At 33.2% G+C, this 22,374-nt stretch overlaps 2 protein-coding genes across 2 annotated transcripts in view; one reads left to right on the plus strand and one right to left on the minus strand.

The window, feature by feature from the left end:
• Positions 1 to 663: 663 nt before the first annotated feature.
• LOC126708799 (cold-responsive protein kinase 1-like) lies at positions 664 to 7,947 on the plus strand. The gene is made up of 8 exons (XM_050408744.1): positions 664 to 1,132; positions 1,385 to 1,794; positions 1,932 to 2,054; positions 4,657 to 4,784; positions 5,193 to 5,406; positions 5,679 to 5,910; positions 6,609 to 6,759; positions 7,468 to 7,947. Exons 1-8 carry the CDS (start codon positions 729 to 731, stop codon positions 7,783 to 7,785), a joined length of 1,980 nt encoding a protein of 659 aa, XP_050264701.1. The 5' UTR covers positions 664 to 728; the 3' UTR covers positions 7,786 to 7,947.
• LOC126708520 (pectin acetylesterase 8-like) overlaps positions 6,384 to 22,374 on the minus strand; it is a 53,438-nt gene continuing 37,447 nt past the window's right edge. Inside the window, exons 8-20 of the mRNA XM_050408309.1 lie at positions 22,310 to 22,370; positions 22,028 to 22,081; positions 21,865 to 21,942; positions 20,740 to 20,845; positions 20,399 to 20,544; positions 20,131 to 20,232; positions 17,924 to 18,005; positions 16,975 to 17,097; positions 16,790 to 16,859; positions 10,690 to 10,799; positions 9,312 to 9,426; positions 9,044 to 9,152; positions 6,384 to 6,784 (exon numbers count right to left, since the gene is read on the minus strand). Of these exons, the coding sequence (XP_050264266.1) occupies positions 9,068 to 9,152; positions 9,312 to 9,426; positions 10,690 to 10,799; positions 16,790 to 16,859; positions 16,975 to 17,097; positions 17,924 to 18,005; positions 20,131 to 20,232; positions 20,399 to 20,544; positions 20,740 to 20,845; positions 21,865 to 21,942; positions 22,028 to 22,081; positions 22,310 to 22,370 (1,132 nt within the window). The 3' untranslated portion in view covers positions 6,384 to 6,784; positions 9,044 to 9,067. The remainder of the gene's footprint in view (positions 6,785 to 9,043; positions 9,153 to 9,311; positions 9,427 to 10,689; positions 10,800 to 16,789; positions 16,860 to 16,974; positions 17,098 to 17,923; positions 18,006 to 20,130; positions 20,233 to 20,398; positions 20,545 to 20,739; positions 20,846 to 21,864; positions 21,943 to 22,027; positions 22,082 to 22,309; positions 22,371 to 22,374) is intronic.

Below are 22,374 nucleotides of genomic sequence, written 5' to 3' on the forward strand. Positions count from 1 at the left end.
TATTACAAGATAAAAAGAATACATTTTTGTTATATAAAAATTATGATATTGAAAACTAGTTAAATATTATTTAATTAATAACAAAAATGCCTGATTTAAATATATCGTCTTAGGCCTCAAAGTTTGTTGGGCCGCCTTGACTAGTATGGCTTAAGAAATTAAAAAATCCAAGAAACAAAGAACAATTTTTATTTTTTTTTAAATCCATGCTGGAAGCCTGGAAGTTTATCCGGGTATTGAATCTTCTATGAATCTCTCTCTCTCCCTCTCTCTTCATGTACAAAAGTATGCATTAGGAAATTTTGCGATTATATTAAGACTGACTAGCGTAAAGGTTAGGCAAGTAGAACTTAGAAAAACAAACTTATATAGAGACGACTCGTCAAAAAAACTTAATTATGCATTAAATGTATGTATAAATGAAGACTCCAGCTCTAATTTGACTTTCAAAGTCCCAGTTGCGGTCCACTATACATGCATCTTTTGCATTTTATTGTATAGGTTTAATTGACCATGAATTTTACTATTTTTTGAGAATTCAACTTTCACGAACTTTATTTAAACAGCTACTTTTTGCTCATTAAGACACATCAATTATTGAGAAACAATACAATTTATCCCCCAGCATATAGTTCAAATCATACTTGGGTGCCTTTAAAAATACTATTGGCAACCATACTTTCATTTTGCTACTCAATAATCATATAGTATATGTTTGTAGAAAGTGAATGAAAATGAACCCACGTAGAAAGATGTTTCATATTGTTCTAAAAACAACTATAGTATTAGTATTGTTGTGCTTATTGAAAGAGAGTTCAGCAGATCCACAGATTAATCTGTTAAACAAGGGTTGCAGCACATTCACTGTAGCTGATTTGTTGGACTTCAACACCAATCTGAACGCAACATTCTTGGACCTCAAGGAACAGCTAATCAACAACAACAAAAGCAACCATTTTGCCACTTCTCAACAAGCAAGGGGTTCAGACCCAGTCTATGCCATGTTCCAGTGTAGGAAGTACCTGTCTATGGATGATTGCATCGCATGTTTTAATACCGCCGCGTTTTATATCCGCAGTCACTGCAATGCATCCAACGGTGCCCGTGTTACCTATGATGGATGCTTTTTAAGGTAACATTTAAAATGCTTGTTTTATGGATGGAAGTAGTGACAAGTCAAATCAATATTTTATAACTTAGTTGGAACTTCTTAATATTTCAATAAAGATGTTTAGGATTTAAATCTCTCATCCCTATTTATTGAGAATAGTAATAATTTAAAATAGTGATGCCTATTTATTAGTTTTTCAGGAATTTTTTTTTTTTTTTTTTTTTTTTTTTTTTTTCATGTTGGATGTTTTTAATTTTAATTTTGTTGGTTAAGGTATGAAAGCAACGCATTCTATGACCAATCCACAATGCCTGGCCATGTTGGTTTCTGTGGGAAACGGAATGCATCTCAGAGTAATGCATTTGTTGAGACAGTGGAGAGAGTGCTAGCAGAGCTCCAAGTTGCAGTCCCAAGAATTGATGGTTTCTTTGCAGCAATCAAGAAGAAAGTGGGTGGTGGTGATAGTGGTAATAACATGACAGTGTATGGTGTGGCACAATGCGTGGAGTCAGCCAGTAAAGGTGGTTGTCAAGAATGCTTGAAGGTGGCGTATGGCAACATTGAGAGATGCCTTCCTGAAACTGGTGGTAAGGCAGTGGATGCTGGGTGTTTCCTGAGGTATTCAGACACACCATTCTTTGCTGATAACCAAACTACTAATATCACACCCTTTCTAAGAAATGGTGAGTAGTGAAACCAGGTACCCCTCATCTATATTAATGCAGTAGTATTGGTACATACTCTCAGTATTTAATATTGTATGACTTCACTCATACGTGTATTTCTAATTTTGGTTGGTGTTGCCATATTTTTTTTGCAGGTGATTCAAAGAAGAAGAAATTCATAATTGGAGGAGGAGTTGGAGGTGTATGCCTTTTATTGATCATTGTATTCTTGGTTTATTGGTATAAACTATCAAGAAAGCGGAAGGAAGTGATTAGAGGTAAACCAATGTGGATTTTGACAATCATATTTAGCCTATCAATCAATTTGATTTTGTAGGAAGGTGTTGGAATTGCAGTTATAAATTTACAATTTGTTTGATGATTGTTGGCCTAAGTAATTTAGTTAAAAGGGTAAATTCTACTAACATACCCTGAAGTTTGGGCTAATACCAACCGGTTCTAAAACTTTTCAAAACTGATCAATTTAATCTCTAAAGTCAACTTAGTCCATAAACAATAATTATTTTTTCTCAACTGTTTTAGGTGCTAAGTTGGCTTTAGGAACCAAATTGATTAGTTTTGAAAAATCTTGGACCTGATTGATATTAGCATAATCCTCAATATATGCTAATAGAATTTACCATAGTTAAAAATAAAGAAAAAAACAACAAAAATAGTTTTATCTTAATTCAACCGTGCCAACATCATGGGGGTGGCAACTATTTTTTTCATGCAATCAAAAAACTAGGGTTTTGATTCTCGGTCAAAACCTTAACTTATATATATATATATATATATATATAGAGAGAGAGAGAGAGAGAGAGAGAGAGAGAGAGAGAGAGAGAGAGAGAGAGAGAGAGAGAGAGAACCATAACTTAGTACTTTGAAATTCCCAATATATCTTTATTGAAACACATGGTACGACCTTTTCAACCTATTATCCATTGCTCCACTCATTACCCATTTCATCTGTGAATAAGTCTAATGCTATAAACTTTTCTATAACTTTGTCACAATTTTGTTACATAATAACTCGTGAGTGATGAAATCATGGATTCACATAAACCCACTATTTTATTTTCACAACTCACAAGTTGCTACACAATAAAATTGTGGAAAAGTTTGTGACACTAAACTTACTCTTCCGTCGTATGGAACCTCTATACTAGATATCAATATTACACTCTCATTCAAAATATGAGCCCCACTCTCTCACACAATTCCTTTTTATTTTGATTACCTTTTTTTTAACAATATCCTATATATTTTCTAACTCGCTAGTGCCTTTTCCTCAACCTTTCTGTCTTCAAATCAGAGTCGATTGCAAAACATATTCTGATTTCAAAAAACGTTTGTAGTTTTTTCCTGTAAACTTGGGTCCCTACTCATATGATGACATCTATTGCAATATTTAAAGAAACTTAAAATTTTAACATTCAAAATTCTTCGGTAATTGTTTTTATAATATTTGGACAATGTTTAATCCAAAAAAATATAAGCGAATGAGTTTGATTAGACATAACAATATTATAGTAATCTCTAATATCATGTGAGGGTTTCTACTATTCTGTAAGGAATAATCTAAACTCAAGCATTCTTTTTTAATTTTATTTTTAATTTCTACATCATGTATGATTACACATAGGAACCAACCATACTTTTTACCACGCAACTGAATCATTAATTAATCTATAAAATGATTCAACTAGGTCCTTACCCTAATCTAGGTGTTTACATGCGTGCCATCTGATTAGGCACATTCATATTGGAAAATGTCTACATTAGTCCTTTAAATTTGTCCCCCTTTTCATCTAAGTCCTAAAAGTTTAAAAGTAGCAACTAAATCCTTAATTAATCTAAAATTATTTAAATAGATCCTTACCCTAAGCTAGACGTTTATGTGCCATTTGATTCTAAAAAATTTTATTTATCTTTTTAGAGCATCATTAGACTAGTTCAAAATTCAAATAAATTAGGAGGGTCAAAGTTAAAATTTTGCTAGTTTAAATAAATTAGGAGGGTCAAAGTTAAAATTTTGAATGTCCAAATTATAGAAACACCCCCCTCTCCTAGAATAATTCAGGGGACACACCCATTCTCACACTCAATTTTACAATTTGTTGAAGTGTACGACTATGGTAGACACTCTATGTTCATTCATGTTTACATGAACTATAATTTTTTTATCGATCACTTATAATCACACAAATCATCAAGTTGTTAAATTGAGTGTGAAAATGTGTGCAAGTTTAGTAAAATAGTAGTCATGTAGCAATGATGAGCCTCCAACTTGGTCACATGGAATTATAGTTCAGTTAGTCAAGTAGCATAACAATTTTAATTCACCTAAGTTGTGCATGTATCTTATAAAATACCTAGACATTTTTATTATTGTAAATAAGCTAGTCAGATGAAACATCATCATTAATATTATGGTAAGGACTAAATTGGACCATTTTAAATTAATCAAGGATTGGATTGCTTTAAAAAACAAAAATAAAAACTGAAAAATTGAGCCAACCTTTAAGGATCAAATATAGTCTTTACCTTCTCTTAGAAATATATATATATATATATATATATATATATATATATATATATATATGTTACCCTTATTTTTTTAACACCAACGTAGAAGCCAACCAACAAAGTAGGATCCTCTCCATCCCTCTCCATTTCAGGTGAAATGAAGAGAACCTATTTCAAAATTAATATTTTCTTTCTTATATTTGATGGTGTATATGGTGCCATATCATTTAAATTTTTTTATAATTTGGATACATACCTCCATTATAGTTTTAATCTTTCACCAATGATTTATCTATACAAGTTTACTACATATAACACTGATGGATTTCAACTACTTTCTTTTTTTGACAGATGGCATATTAGGAGCATCTGAGTTGCGAGGCCCTGTGAATTACAAGTATAATGTTTTGAAATCAGCTACAAAAAGTTTTAGTGAAGAAAACAAATTAGGTGAAGGAGGCTTTGGTGAAGTATATAAGGTATGATCATTTAATTTTTCAGTGAGCTTATGTCATTTTTATGAATTTAGGTAACCTAGTTGCCATTAAATCTATCATATTGCATACATTTAAATAAACTTAGATGGTAATGAATAAGAAATTTAGAGTTTAGACCTCACCTACATAAAAAACTAATTAGTGTCTTAGACTTGATGATAAAGAATAATCATCATGGAACGAACATCACAAATTGAATTTCTGTGTGTGTGTGTATATATGTATATAACTCAAAATATTGATCTCATCTATATGACTCTTTTTCTTGAAACTAGTTGACTACCATAACCATGGTATGTGCCATGTGAAATAGCTACTATTAATCATGTTTCGATAATGGACAATACTTACATTAAGTTAATTCTCTGTTTTTATTACAACATCAAATAGGGTATTCTGAAGAATGGGAGAGTAGTTGCAGTGAAGAAGCTAGTCATAGGCCAATCTCGCAGAGCAAAGGCAGATTTCGAAAGTGAGGTCAAGCTTATAAGTAATGTTCATCACAGGAATCTTATTCGTCTTCTTGGATGCTGTAGCAAAGGACCAAAACTACTTCTCGTTTATGAATTCATGGCAAACAGCAGCCTTGACAAATACTTATTTGGTAATCCAAGCCATCTCTCCAATCTCAAGAAAACTTGAATGTTATTGTAAGAGAATAAGAACATTGTTATTCTAGGAGTTAACTATTATATAGGTTGGTGTCAATCTAGCTTATAAATCACAAAATTACACACCTTAGCACAATTAGTGTAATAAGTTCCCTTTTTCTTTCTTTCTCACCTTGAGGCTAAAGTTCACTTGTCAAAATTTATTTATTTACTTATGTATTTAATTAAAAAATTTCTGTTTGTGCATTTTTTCCATGAGAAATAGGTGAAAGAAGGAGCATTCTCAACTGGAAACAACGTAATGATATTATAGTTGGCACAGCTAGTGGTCTTGCTTATCTACATGAGCAATTCCATGTATGTATCATTCACAGAGATATAAAAACCAGCAATATTCTTCTTGATAACGACATGCAGCCCAAAATTGCAGATTTTGGGTTGGCAAGACTTTTGCCAGAGGATCAAAGTCATCTCAGCACCAATTTCGCAGGAACAATGTAAGTCAAAATAGTAACAACTAATTACCAAAAGAACAAAATTGTGACAATTTTTAGTTCAGAGTCCAAGGGAATTTGTAATTGTATTAGACTACATTTCTTACCGAGTTCATGTACATCTATAATTTTAGAATATTAATTCATTTTTGCAAAATACCCAATCATGGGAATTAAAAAGTAAAGAAAACCAAAAGGCAAAGTTTTTTTTTTTTGGGGGGGGGGGGGGGGGGGGGGGGGAAGGGGAATCAACATTGCAAAGGTGTTCCTAACACCAAATAAATATATATATATATATATATAAAATAAAAAAATGGTGTAAACGATTCTAAAGAGTAAATAATTGAAAATTTTCCAAAGTAGATTTCTGGATCACTTATTTAATCACATCTCATTAGTTTCATGAGGTTACTGGATGACACTAGCTAGCAGTCTGATATCAAGACATCATCAACATTAGAAAATCACCCAGGGAATATCAAATTAGATGGTTAATTGAAATTTGAGAATGTCAATATTATTTCAATATAAGGTTTTTAGTTTAACAAGTAGATTGATTTACATGTTACTACAAATGTAATCAACTGATGCAAGATATTTGTGCATGCGGATGGGGACCAATTGGTAGCAAAAGCTCCATTACGGCCTTTTTTGGTTCTGCAAAATATGTATTAATTAGATCTCATCTCGTTACTCACCAGGGGATACACAGCACCAGAGTATGCAATCCAAGGTCAATTATCAGAGAAGGTTGATGCATACAGCTTTGGCGTTGTTGCCCTTGAAATTGTTAGTGGCCAAAAGATTACCAATGTGAATGTTGATGCTGACAGCGAATATCTACTTGAACGGGTATGTTCTCAAAGCTACATACCTCCTGTTAGCAACGTAGAACAATAAGAAATCGAGCCAATATGTATCAAGTGCATGTACACATTACTACTTAGTGCTCATTTTTTTAATGAGAGTCAGTGGACACAACTTTTTTTGTACTTCTGCCACAATCTTGACATATGCAAGTATGAATGGTGGGAAAAAGTGGTAGATCCATGTGTGATGTTGTAGAACTGTTTTTTAATTGGATAAAACTGGGCTCCAAATTAGTTTGGGGAGGGGAAACAATCCTTTTAACTTGTTAAGTGACCATTTATCTGTGCTTCTAATCATATATTCAAAAGTCTTATGATATAATGACATTACTAATATTGTGGCAATATCTCCAAAAGTTTTGTGATAATAAGGAGAGAATCGATGCGAGGCATAGTAATAAACTATAAGAATTACTAAATAATCAGTTAAAAGAGATTCCTCAAATAAATTTTAAAGAAAAGTTTGTGCTTTCCTAAGAGGAAATTACTCATTAATGTCTCATAATATTTTTCCCAAAAAATGGACAAACTGATATAAGGTAGCTGTTATGTGTTTATGTTACCTAAATTACAAGTGAGAAAAGGATTCAATTTAAATAAATAGTTTTCACTAAAATTTCCTTTGGGACTAATAGAACAAAGCTTAAACTTCCCATTTTACAAGTTGATTATGTTTTATCATATGACATAGGCCTGGAGACTCTATGTGAATGATATGCACTTGGAGTTGGTGGACGATAATTTAGCCCCAGATGAGTATAAAGCAGAAGATGTGAAAAAAATCATAGAGATAGGCCTCATGTGCACTCAAGCATCAGCTTCCTTGAGACCCACAATGTCTGAAGTCGTCGTTTTGCTCAAAAGCAAGGGCCCTCTGGAGCATAGGCCGCAAAATAGACCTGCCTTTGTTGATTCTGATACAAGAGTAGTCCGTGGAGACACATCCACCTCCAATGGCTCCTCTAGTTCCAATGCCACTGCCTCCAACTCTCAGCTCTCTGGTCGTTGAGTTGTAAATGTGCAAAATTTTGATGTGACTAGTGAAAAATAAAGTCCATCAACATTACTATTCTGTTTGATTGATTTGACTTTTTTATTGAGCCACAGTTTAATTTTATGTGAATTAAGAAACTCTCACAATTTGATCTTATATGAATAAAGAAAATTATATTTGATTCAGGATTGTGAACATTAAATCAGGAACTGTAGCAAATCTAGTTTAGCAGCTAATAAATGTTAGTTGAGCTGGATCTTTATACTATAGGATTTTATTTTTTTTTAAGACAGGTAGATATTAGGGGAAAGCGAGATGAGGTTCGAACCATAGACATGGGGCACCACAAATTATGTCACTATCACTTGAACCCCATCTTTACTATAGATTGTAGGAGTAATATATATATATATATATATATATATATATATAATATATATGCAAGTAATACCTAAACCTAATAGGACCAAGACTCTATAGGTTTTTACTACAAAAACCAAACTAAATAACCATTACAACCTGCAAACAAAGCCCAATAACAAAATAAAACCCAAAATAAGACCCAGTCGACCATAATTACAGCCCATGCTTACAATAGTTCATTTCTATAGTTAGGTTTCAGTTAAACGAATATAAAGAATGGGGACTTTCCTAAATGTTTGATTATTTGTTGACATAAATTGGTTAAAGAGTTAATGTGGCTCTATGTTTCTGCTTCCCTATCTGCATACAAAAAATCAAATCCACAAAAGTGCTAAATCAAGCCAAGCACAGGCCTGGCTAAGAATTGCCTAGACAAACTTACAAAAGTTCAAATGCTTGACTCAAGCTTGAGCCAAGCCAATGACCAAACCTAGGTCAAAACAGCATGGAACTCAGTTCAGCTTTGCTTGAAGTATCCCTACACATACCAAATATTAGGATATTACCAAGGCATGGCTAGCACAATTGATTTGAGGGAGGGTATTCTATTACTTTCTAAAACCTTCAAAACCCAAAAATATTCAACCTCTATATATATAGCCTAACAAATCTGGTATTACAAGGCACCAACAAGTCAAGGAAAAAAAAAACACCAAGAAAAACCATCCTACCAAACATGCTTTCTATGTATTGATTCATTCATTGTAGATAACCCCTGTATCAAATCATTTAAAAAGCCTAATAAGATTGTGATAATGATGAGGATCACAGTGACAAGAAGAATAGAATTATTATATATAAATATAAAGGTAATAACAACAGGCAAATGGAACTGGAAATAACAACTTACAATCTACTATCGCTAGAAGCAAAGTTAAAGATTTCTTCGACCTAATTGCCATGCAAACTGATCAACAGCCGCCATAGCACGAGATGCTGATCCAATAGAACCATCATACCTGCCAAACAAGGGTGAAAGTAGGCAAAAAGGTTAAAACCCTTTGAAAAGTTATATCCACTTGTTCCCCATCCCATATCCCATTCAAATTTCCATCCAAATACCTAAATGTATTGAAAACATAAATTAGCAAAATGCATTTAAGTGCATGCATACTTACAATGCAACCAAGAGGAATGCTGCTGTTTGCATGATAATAGCACCTTCACCAGCAGGTTTTGAAGTGTTCATACACCTTGCACAGAACCAATTCTCATGAATTGAAGTGACCAAGTCTGTCATCAAATCCCATCCACCAAACTTTAAAAACAATAAAGCAGCTATATCATTATAATTAAGATGTATAAAGCTTTATGAGACACATAGGTTCAATGTATAAAACCTATTACATATGGATTGACATGATGTGATATGCCAAGCAAATTCACCATATAGCATAAAATGTTAGTCCCTAGCAATCTAGTGGCAACTGTTCCAAAAAATGGTACAATATCCTCTATGCTTCAAATTTGATACATTCTTGGGAGGAGGGGGGCGGGGGAGGGGGAACAGGGATTTGAACCATGGACGTCTCAATTAGAAACACTAAAAAATGCTATTTGACAGAAATGTCATTGGCTCCTCCATGCTTCAAATCAATAGAACAATCATTAGAATTGTAAAAGCTTTACAATACATATAGGTTATGTTTAAAATGATTCAGTTCTACTAGGTTTTCTACAAAATGATAGTATCCTGGTACTGTGCAGTTGCTTACAGATTCCAGAACATATATTTTTCATTACCATTTTTATTTATATAAGTAATAAACATGTTAAAAGAGTGCATAAAGGGTGCACAACCCTAGTAAACTAGAGGTATGCATGAGAAAATAAAAGAAGCTAACATCGAAAGTTTAGCAACTCAACAAAATCCAACATGGGAGAAAAAGTATAGCCATTAATGTTCTGAGGAACAAGAGATTGACATCTTGCCTGCACATTCACGTCCTTCAAAAAAAAATGCGGGAATTCCATTCACTCCAAATACACCGCATTTTAAATAATATTATGCTTATGCTTTCCCAATCAACCCTTCCAAAAAGCTAACAGATGTACCACAGTATATGTTATTGTCCACATAATACCAAAAAGAGGATAAAAAAGGGGGGAAAGACCAGAGATCTCTGACTATGAGGCAATGAAGTACTAAATGAGTCTTGCCATTCGTCTTGCACATACAGCACCAGACTACTATAATTAAATTTTAATTCCTCATATATCAACTGTCCAAATCTTTCCCAAAGCTGCAGTCCGCACTAAAACAGCAATTATAGGTGATTCTTTCACCTAACATATACTCCACCAAGAAAGAAAAAAAAAGAATTCGTTGTTTTTCCAGATCATAGTTTTTTCCTTACATGTTTTCTGTAATGAGAAATATTAATAAACCTCCACATTGTTTTTCCATTACATATTAAGCAAAATATATTAAAAATGAACTTGTTTTTCCAGAACATAGGCATTATAATTGCTGGTCACAGCCAAGGGATAACTTACACTGGTTTGGCCCAATAACGAAGGTCTCAGTTTGGAGTTTGTCACGCTTGATGAAATCCACAAATTGGCTCAATTCAATGGGATTTACTTTAATTCCTTCTTGTTTTGCACTGCAAGAATCTAGTCAACCATCAAATTCAGTACATCTAAACAAAATGAACTAAAAAACATGTAAGAGACATTTCTTGTGACTTACTCCTTGCATCCATCCCATTTTGTTAGTCCAGCATAGAAGATCCAAATTTTTATAGGGATTCTATTGTCTTTGACATAAATAGTTCTCATTTTCCAAAATTGCCATCCGAAAATTTACACTCAAATAAAGTAAACAAAAAAGGGTACTTTTTAGATAAAGTAACTGTTAGGAAAGTTATTAATAATCTGCCTATTGACTTTTTGAATGGACAGTACATTGGGAAATCCCAAAATGAACAGTGAACAAACCATAAGTGGCAAAGGTCATTCGCAGAGCAAAAGGAAATTAAAAAAATAAAAACCTTATTCTTCCATTTAAGTATCACAGGTCATAACATAAAAAAGAAACGACATGTATAAATTATTTGAAAAGGCAAGGCAAAATACAAAAACATAGACATGCACACTTCATAATAGCTATGATGAATAGGGTGCAATCTACATCCAACAATCAAATTGACATAGTTATTGATTTATTATTCCTTTAGAAAGAAATACATACAAAACATTAAAGGCTAATTCTAATAATTTATCCTTTGTGGGGGTGGGAGGGGCGGGGTGGGGATGCCTTTTGGTCAAAGGACCATTAAATGTTAGCAATTACATTTTTTATTGATTTTAGTTTGAATTCAAGGATCTCTTGAGAAGAAGATAGTTTATGTTTCCAGAAACTATCAGAAGGCCCGTCAAGGGGAGATTGTCCAAGATTGCTCACATCATTCTTGGCTATAGAAGGGGTTACCAGTGCTGTTAGCTATGTTGCATAGACACAGACACGGATACGGACACGACACGGACACGGACACGAGGATACGGCAATTTTTGAAAAATAAGGACACGACACGGTAGGGACATGGCGGTTAAATGATTAATTAAATTTTATATTTAGGCATATTTTTTAATATTTTTAGACATAAAATACGTTTATGTCTAGAATTTAAATTATGTAAGAACTACAAATAAGTAAACTAACACCCAAAGTAGTACAATAATACACATAAAATGTTTAGAGTACAAACCATAAAAAGATAACAAGTTCAACATCAAACTAAAAACATAAAAGGATAACAATTTTTCACTTTCAGTATTCATTTTAGTAAAATCACCTACAATATTTAACTTTAATAAATAAATAAAACTATAGCAGGACACACAAAAACAAAAATCACTAAATTCATAATAAATATTATAATTTATAAGGCAAAAACAAAGGCTAAGTAAAGAAATACAGTAACACTGGAACAGTGAGACTGTTAGAGTGGGATTAAAATAAAATAAAAAACAAACAGACAGACAAAAAAAAAAAAAAACGCGTGACGATAAGTGCGTAACAGTACACCCATGACCATTCACCAAAATTAATATTTGAAAGAAAAAAAAAAAAAAAGAGAGGAGGTCGGACCTGTTGTCCACACCGAGAGAGAGAGAGATCGTCGGAAGGAACAGGGCACGGCGTCACTCGATGTCTATGGAGCTCGCCGATCGGCCCGATCTAGCTCCAGCAAGGGATAGAGGGCAGCGGCAGAACTCAGAGGGAGGGTGGGTTGAGAACTTCAGATGTGGGTTTCTCAAAATGATTTCTCAGACTCTAAATGGCTTCTTTGTTCTAGGGTATATCTCAACATCAATGGTATTGGTAAGTCCATTGTCAAAATCTGTGATTTTCTCCCTTTTATTTTTTTTTCACTGCTGGCGTGTTGAACGCGTTGGAACCGCGTCGAAGCTGTGTCGGCGCCGTGTCGGAGAAGTGAAAAATAAAAAAAAGAGGACACTTGCCAGACACCGGAATCCGGCGAGTCATACCTGTTCCAGTGTCCGACACGTGTCCGACACCGACACGACGCCAAAAATGGCGTGTCCGTGCAACCTAGGCTGTTAGAGGAGAGAAGTTACATATGCACCTGATGGATCTTAAACCCAAAACCTTTGCCCTTAGAGCATTGGTAGTAGCTTACCAAAACTTTTCTCCCTATTTTAGGATAAGAACCTACTTTTCTTATTTTAGCTAACTATTTTTATTTTTCACCCACATCAAATTCCCTATTTAGAATCGTACTTCATTTAAATATTATTTCCTCATTCATTTTTTATTATTTCTCTCATTTTTCAAAACACCCACATTTCTTTATCACAGTGACCAAGACACAAAAACAATAAAATACCGATTTGGGGAATGAACAATGCTTCCTTAAATATTCACTGTAACAAAATCCTAAAACAAGAATGGATAGGAAGGCTGATGTGGGTTGTTTCTTGGGTGATTTTTGGTTTTGCTTACCTATATTGACCCCTTACCCTGTTTTAGGGAAGCTGCCACCAATGCTCTTATAAAAGGAGATGCCATTGGATTTATCACTCACGAGCTAAATTTTAGCAATTACTTGTGAGCTTAAAGCATTATTAGATGTGGAATTACACATTCTTTTTTCTTTTATAAGGTTATGATAAATGGATCACACACACACAAACAACATTGCTCTAGTTAGCATGAATCTTGATTCGAAAATGAAGCTATCAGATGAATTTGCCAATTCAACACAAACCAGCACTTTACACTAACTCAACTCAAAGATTTAAGAGGCATGTGACATTAAAATGTTGCAAAACAAAGGTTTTGCATGCTTCCTAAAATCTTTTTGACTTATTTGGCAAAAGGTTCAAAAGGGAAATTCAGCTAACTCACTTTTCTTTTATTTTATTTTTTATTTTTTTTCCAGAAAGTCTAGCTCACCCCCAAGAGGAAACTCACCCAAATATCAACTTTTATACATCTTCAAACTCCATTTCATTTCAGAAAAATTAGAACTGAATTAGGCACCACAAACCCAGAATTCCAAGGGATCTATCAAAAACTAACTGGACCTATATGATTGAGAATCCTAAAGGCTTCCTAAAATAAAACAACACAGCCAATATAAGATGACTCTAAAGAAAAATCATAACTATGCATCATAGGTTCACATGAAAAGAGAGTGCCTCCGTCACCCCTTAAAGGTGAAAGCTTGTGTTCAAGTTTCACGATTCTTGATGAGGATCCTGTTTCAGAATTTTTATGTGCATTGAGACGTCTTCCAAACCTATCTTCACATATTTCCTGAATTGATGAACTAACAATTCAAAAGTGAATTCAATCACACTTTAACAGGTACAAGATCCTTCACCTTGATACAATGCATGAAAGTGAAATAAGGGAAAGGCAGGGACAATTAATGACTGCCTCAGTAAGATGAACTCATGGAATGCTATTAAGGGAGAGAAAATTTTCAAGTTTTTTAGGATTCATGTGGCTATACATAAAAGTATACTCATTGACTCAAAGATCTGATGTAGTGTTCATTTTCATTTGTTAATAAAGTTCACTTATTACCTATCCCAAAAAAAAAAAAAAAAAAAAAAATTCCAAGTTGGTAATTGGGGAAATCTATGCATGCTTGTGGTGGGTTATTGGGCTAGGAGAATTTATGGATTGTTGCAGAAGAAAGGGCTAGGTTAGGGCTAAAAATTGGCTAGAGTTTGATAGTACGGAAGTAAAATGGAAGGGATTAGGGAGCAGGATAACCAATGGAGAAGAAAAGGGGAAAAATGCTAGAGACGAAGAGAGGAGAGGAGAGACAGAGAGAACAAGTTCTTCCAATTTATCAAATTTTATTCATACAACCCTAGATACACATGGAACCAATGTAATATTCATTGAAACCTTAAAGGTTTCCATAAGTAAAATATAACCGCAATCAAAGTAATATGACTCCATTATAGACTTAGCATATGTTTGGAACAAAGGAAGATGAGGGAAGGGGAGAAGGAGAGGGTTGCTGGAATGTCGCAAACATTCTCCTCTCCCTTCATCACCCCCATCCAAGCAGAGTCAAACATTTGGGTAAATTACTTAATTACACCACCTCCTTCAGGTTTATTGAAATAACAATTTTCCCCAAATGTTTGTATAAATGACACTCCATGTTTGTATAAATGCAAAAGTTGTCATGAGGGAGTATCATCTTGTAATACCTCAAGGGAGATTGGTGTAATTTACCCTAAATATTTAAATTTCTCTCCTTCATCAACCTCCATCCAAACATTTAAATCATGGGGCCAAAAAGAGTGTATGATTAGAGCATAGAGATTCCTATTATAGTCACACCAAATTTTCCATGCCTTCATGCTCCTATTATTGTCCTCCCAAACTGCACAAAGGATTGCTAACAAAGATTCTTTTGATCCTCTAAGCCACCAACTTTGACTCCCCCAACCATCCATCAAGTTGCCACAATGCTAAGCATTAGCCACTGGATTCCACACAAACCCAAAACTATGCCATAATATGACTGAAAATGAGGGGCAATATAGAAGCAATAGTCAACAACCTGCTCATAAAAAAAAAAAAAATTACTAGATTCCCCCCCCCCCCCCAATTGGGAATCACTAATTCCTAAAGACCAAATTTTCCCCCATCAAAATCTTACCAACCCGAAGTTTACTAATGTCTTGATATTCTAGATGAGAACTAAAATGTGTTCATGGCTGTTTTTTTTAATTAAAACAATGACTAGAACATGAAATGAAGAAAGATAAAACACTAAGTAATCATACCAAGGTTTTCCTAAGAAATCACTCTTGGGTAGGAGAAGGCAATCACACCCTCAAAGCTTACAATAAGCTGCTGGAATTTTATCAAGAACAGTCTCACTATCGATGTTATTGACCACAATAAAGCCTTAAATAAGTTAGCTAAATTCTTTCTCAGAAGGTCTAGACTCTAAATAACCTATTACTAGAAAGACTAGAATTACTAATAGGAAAAAAAAAAGTACTTAAGAACTTCTAAACCATATAGGAAAAGGCCTCAAAACGCAAGACCCATGGGCCTCTAGAAAAGCCCTTCCAAGAAGTTTTAAAACTACCAAACTACCCCTATTTTATTAAAACTGAACCAGCAACTTTCTAACCTAAGAAACTTAAAGACTAAAGATCTAATAATAACTAAAGTAACCTCAAAGGTGCCAAGAAGATCCTGCATCAAAACAAGATCACAATTCTTGAATCTTGTATTTAATCTTCTTTTTCCTCGAACTCCTTCTAACTGTCTGCATCATGTCTTGTCCAACCCAGTCTCAAAACCAGCCTAACAACTCTAGGAGATCTGGAGAAGAGAACGTCATGTGCCAATTGCAAGAAACCTATATCAGTCCACCGCATTGCCATCCCTTTTTCTTATGAATTATATGTCAGACATATCACACCCAAAAGAAATCTCAAACATCAATGCTAGAATTCCTATAGCATCTAATAAAAGCTAGAGATGAAAAGAGACTGACAACAATAATCCAAATAGATGGGAAACAATTGGGCATGAATTAATATACAACTTAAACATATTTGATACGCACAAGGTTGTATTAGATTAGTGGATTTAATAGGAGGTGGTTTAGACATTCCAATTTCATATAAATACACTTTAAATTTTCCACCCACAGCAAAAATTAAAACTTTTTTTCAATCCATGAAAGCAACCTAACCTCTAACATGTTACTCAAATTAGCATTGAAAGAGTTTGTCAAAACTCAAAACATACTGCCAAAAGCCTTTTCCAACAGAGACGTCCAGGATTCAAATTCCACTCCCCCAACTATCGAATTATCAAAGAAAAATATTAACCTGGGCTAGAATTTGAAACCCCCCCAAGACAAAATTTCAATCAAAGAATTTCTAATTTGAATATTTGCTTCAATTGCCACCAAACATGATACAGTACTCACTCACAAAGCAATAACTATCCAAAAAAAAAAAAAACTGACAAGTATTGAGAATGGAGAAGCAATAACTAACAGTGAAAGCATAGATTTCATTTGGTATAAAATAACCAAATAAAATTAAAATAAGAAGTATGTATCTTATTAGTACTTACATTGTAGACAACAAGCGAGAGGGTCCAGTTGGGTCATAGTTAATTAGAAGAGCAGCTTTCAAGGGCTCACCTGCAAAGAAAGAAGAAAGAAGCAATAATAGCAAATATTTCCTTAATTTTTACAAAAATAAAAGCAAAACCAAAACATAGTACATAGTAGTTGTGGTTTGTGGGGTTGAAATTACCAGAAGAAGAGGAGATATTGTTAGAAGCCCACTTGTCCCAAACTTTATGCACGAAACCCCATTCCATTTTTATTCTCAAAACGATCTCTCGGTACTGGTAGAAGTAGTTGTCTCTCTCAGGCTCTCAGGCGAGGCACAAGGTGTTTGATGCTGTTAAGGAAATGAACAATCAGGTTTGAATTTTATTAAGGTCTTTTCTGAAAAAAAAATAAAATCCTTATTGGCCGCTTTTAGATGTGGCTGTGGGCCCAGAGGTGAATGCCAAAGTTAGTCCATACTAATTTTCACAAAATATTTTACAACTATTAAGATAAGTTGTAAATGATAGAGGATATAATAATCTAAATTATTGGTTGAAAACTCTAAGGCTAACGTCAAAATGGTTTTTCTCAAAAAAAAAAAAAAAAAAAAACGTCAAAATGGTAATTTCACACACTTATTTTATTACTTGATCATCTCGGGAGGAAGATTTAAATATCAAATATCTTTGTTTGAAACATCAAGCGGTAGTGCCAATAAAGTTACAAAGTTCTTGACCACTATTACGTAACTTAAGTTTGATTTAGGATGAAATTCATGCCAAATTTGGACCCTCAAAGGTAAATTGGTCATTTGTTGCACAAAAATTGAAAACTTCATTCAGGAAAATACTAAAACTTGATTCTCATTGGTTGAAGAACGTCCTTCAAAAGGGCTAGAGGACACATGATAAATGTTAATTAATTTTAATTCATCTCTGAATAGAAATAATTCTTATTAATTTAGAGACTAATTTTCATTGGTCCAAAGTAAGAGAAAATTAAGCATAAAAGCATGTGATGAAACCTAAATGATAAATTAATTAACAGTTTGGAAGTATTATTAAATCATTATTTGTTTTCGTTAAATGACAAATTAACTAATCATTAAGCAAAATATTAAAGGTTAAAGAGCTTGAAGGAAAACCTACCATCTAGAACCTGACCAGCCAACTGATGTAAGGTCTCAATGAGTTGATCACACAGAGTCTTAGTATTTTCATTGATCTTGTTCTGAAATTGTTAAAATTTTGAACCAAATTACTATTCAATTAAAAAAAACATGCAAAAAACAACAACAATCACATGCTTTCATACCGCCATTTCCATATCCATGAAGCTTTTTCTAGTGGTTCCTGTTGTAGATTCAAATCTAAACTGATCCAATTGCTCTTCGTATTTCTAAAACATAACTTTTTTTTTTTCAATTTCATTTTCAAAATGCTAGATGAAAGCATAGAAAAATTTTCTCTCTAAATTGCTAAAGTGAAAAAACAAAAAACCTTAAACCTAATTTCTTTCAAGTGCATAGCAAATTAGCTATGAATGATGTAGAAATCGTAATAGTTGAAGGACCTATAGGCTCTTTCCCACTCCAATACTGCAATTTGTGAAATCTATCTTTAATACACGACAATAGAGTTGCACTTTAACAATGAACAAACTCTAAAGAAAAAAAAGATTATATCAAACATTCTCTATCTCTGTCACTCTTACTCATTTAAGTATGTAGATGGACCTCATAATTAGATTTGGAGTTGATGGATCTCCGAATTCGATTGGCATTTCTTTTTTATTTTAAATAATATCTTTTTTATTGTATTATCTTCTTTGATTTGATTTTTTTTTTTTCATTTATTTCTTTCCTAATTGTTTGGTGGTACATTTCTTATTAGAATAGCGATTACATTTATCTATGGTGTACATTGTGGATCATATCTTGATGGTATTTCCATCCTTTTAAATTCAATGGAAACATTTCCAGGATTATAGACCGCATGACATTATAGCTCACTACATCAATTTGGTATGTATGTATATGTATCAAAACATGTTTCAAGAGTTGAGTTAAGGGTTCCATTTAATGATTTTTGTCTTTAATAATTTGGAGTCAAAGGATTAATAATTAACATTAATCATTCTCTCATGTATGCAATTAATAATTATAAATATTCTACACCTCTTTTTTATACAGAAAAAGAAGATGCATAAATACAAAGATAAAGAATCTCTTACAAATTAACTATAAGGACCATTCGTGTCATTTATGACAAAATGGGCATCAATTATATTTACCACCTATAAAGAATTGTCTAAAACAATATTACAAAAGGCTCATCTAACTTTTTGACTGTATACACTTTCCTGTCAATAATAACTTTGAACAAAGCTACAATGCTACAAAAAATAAAAATAAAAATACAATGATGAATACTAATTACATTAGCAGCTAGCATTTGTTGATTACAAGAATTAGTCCACCATGCATAGTTGTCCGTTTACTATTTGCAAAAGGGTCTATGACGCTTCTCACAAACTTATCTTATCCTCTCTCCCCTCTCCCTCCTTTTTTTTTTTTTTTTTTTTGTTGAGAGTTTGAGTTTATGCTTTGTAAAATCTCTCATTCGCTAAGACACTTTGTATTTTAGATTGCACACATTGAGGTTGAGGATAAAGCTTCAAAGGATGGTGGGATTGGCAATAGGGAACTCAGATTTTGAGCTGATAACTCTTTGTGATCTGCATCGTTATAATGCATGCCAATGATGAATCAAGCCCTGAATCTTTTCTTTTCATTGATTTGGATGAAATTTATCATTAGACAACAAGGCCATTTGTATATGGGAGATGGATATAAAGGAAAAACATTATTTTCCAAATAAAAGATTCCTAAACATGCCCCTTGATACACAATCACAAAAACTATCATGAAGCTACTAAAAATAAGAAAATAAAAGTATAAAACCTAAAACTCTAAAAATTTTAAAAAGAATAATAAAAATCTTCCAATAATGACTATTGAGTTCACATCTCATCCAACGTGAAATTGTTTATTATACACATATAGATGCTCAGAGTAGAATTCTTTTGCAATATGATATAGATGCTCATAATAGAATCGACATTGAATGTATCAAAAAAAAAAATTTATTGATTAAGTGTTGAATACATAAGCAATGGGGAAAGACACCCAGCACACCATTTGGTGCAGTGGTGCCTTTTTCTTATTTTGAAGACTTGATAAATCATTCATTTTATTTTCTTTATTTCTTATCAAAGCTTATTTTACCTATAACTATCATTCATATAAATGATAAATTTTGACATTAATCTATAGTTCTAGGTGTTCTTGTTAAATGGTAACAAGGTTGTGGCAAGTGGGGTTGCAAGGGTAAGGGCAATCTATCTTTTGGAAGGGCCTTCGGTCATAATACCAGTCTCCAACAGCCTTTGCAATTGTCTGTAGAATTGTTTTTCATACAAAAAAAATGGAATGAGTTACTCCACAGCAAAAAATGGAAATCAACAATGAAAGGTAAAAAAGAATATGAAGAAAAATGTGATGGTAAAATAACTGATAAAATAATAGAAGAAGAAGAAACGAAGAAGATAAAGTTACTTCTTACCGTTTTAGCCAGCAATGGAGAAACATCAAATAACCATGTCTCCTGCAATTCGGTTTGGCCGTGGGCATAGCAAGAGTCGATAAATAGTCCCTTAGATGAAGAGTTGCCAGCGTTTTCCAATGCTTTTAAGAAGTCAAGCCTAAAACCTGAAAATAGACATCAAGAGCCAAATTTCCAGAAGCCAGTTCTTATCATTACCAATCTTGTTCCTCGATATATAGCAATGGTATTCTATATACTTGAAGAACTCTATTCTTGAAGACAAGATGATGTTGTTGAAACTCCATGCTTGCCTCCTTGAAAAATTGTTCAAGGATAAGAAAGAGGCTTTTGGTATTCACCTTGCATGGTTTGAATTTGATCGTCTGAGCAGTTCTTTATATTACGTCTGCAGTAATGCCAGGTGCCATGAGGATCAACTATAGTTGGCACCAAAATGTTTTTAATCTGAAAGAAAACAATGAGTATAGTACAGATCTTAGAGGAATGAAAGGGATTAATTTTGAAATGAAAGTAGATAATAAAAATAGTAATTTCATTTATAGATGTGTGTTACCATTTGTCAACAGTATGGGCAAAAAATTTGTGAAGTAGAATAATCACAAAAAAATAAAAATAAAAATAAAAGAAAGTAGACGTCAAATAATCACATGATGCTTTTCCATCATATTTTTCTTGACTTTTTTTTTGTTTTTTTGTTTTTTCTATTCATTTGTCAGAGAATGCTTTGCAAAAGCTTTTTCCAGAAACAGAATATAAGTTTTAGAGGGGAAAAATATTGAATGAAACATCCAAGTTACACCAAAAAAAAAAAAAAAAACAGATAAATCCTAAAATACACAGTCACATCAAGTGAGTGAAGGTGGTAAACCATTCTTCAAAGCACCAAGGCCTTGGCTCAGGTGGGGAAATGAGTGTGGTGGATTGGGGTTGGCCTTAGGTTCCAATTTCACGAAAAATCTGATTAACTTAAATTAGATTTTTAAAATGAAAACGAATTACCATTACATCAAGCAAGATTCCTGAGTCCGAAGGAAGATATTTGAAGTTGCTTCTCAAAGTTCAAACTATGTCAGTAATGCTGCTTAAGAAGTTATGATGTTATATATCCTCTAAGATGGAGGGACTTAGGGAGGCAATACCAATTTTATCCTTCTTTTAATTATTTATGGATGAGAAATGGAGTGGCCTCCATATATCAGAACCATCTCATTTTAAATGCAAATAAGTTCAAAAGCAAGTGAGATACCAATTCTTGAAGACATTCATACTTCTTAAACCAAGCTAGTGGCCAGTTTTCTATTTTTCAGTTTATACATTTATTTTACCTTCAAGGATAAGGAGCTATCCTATGTATATATTTGAAGGAAAGTTAAAAGATTTCTTGCAAGCAGAGGATAGTAACACATCAAATTGAAAATAACTTCAAGAAATAGTAACTTTGTCATGGAATACAATGAGCTTACCTGCCATGAATCATAGGCTGCATTTACAAAAATTATTGGCGTTTTAATTTCATGTGCCACATTTTGGGGAAAGAAACACTACAAAACAATTGAGAAATGTTGGTAACGTTGAAGAGGAAATGGTGAACTGTGAAACTAATAATACCACAATAGACACACTTACCAACTCTGGTTTTATTTTTGAAGTGCATGATGAAGGCAAATTCTTTGCTGAACCCTACACACCGAAAGAAAGATTTACATTAAGAATCAGGTATTGCTTATTTCTTTTTTTGGTGGAGAATAGGTATTAATTTTTAAAATTGAATGAAAGCTTGAAAAAATGGACAAATTCTATTGTCTTGTTGGACATAAAAAAGAGACTTGAATAAGTGAGCAACTAAAAAAACAACTGCAATATAAATTGCCAATTCATACAAGGGAGAGAGAGAGGTTTGAATAATACATGCGTTGCAACCACTTGACTGTAGAATTCTTCAATGTGTCGTGCTCCGGAAATATCTTTCCTGT

Source organism: Quercus robur, chromosome 12, assembly GCF_932294415.1.
Source record: "Quercus robur chromosome 12, dhQueRobu3.1, whole genome shotgun sequence".
Taxonomy (NCBI): Eukaryota; Viridiplantae; Streptophyta; class Magnoliopsida; order Fagales; family Fagaceae; genus Quercus; species Quercus robur.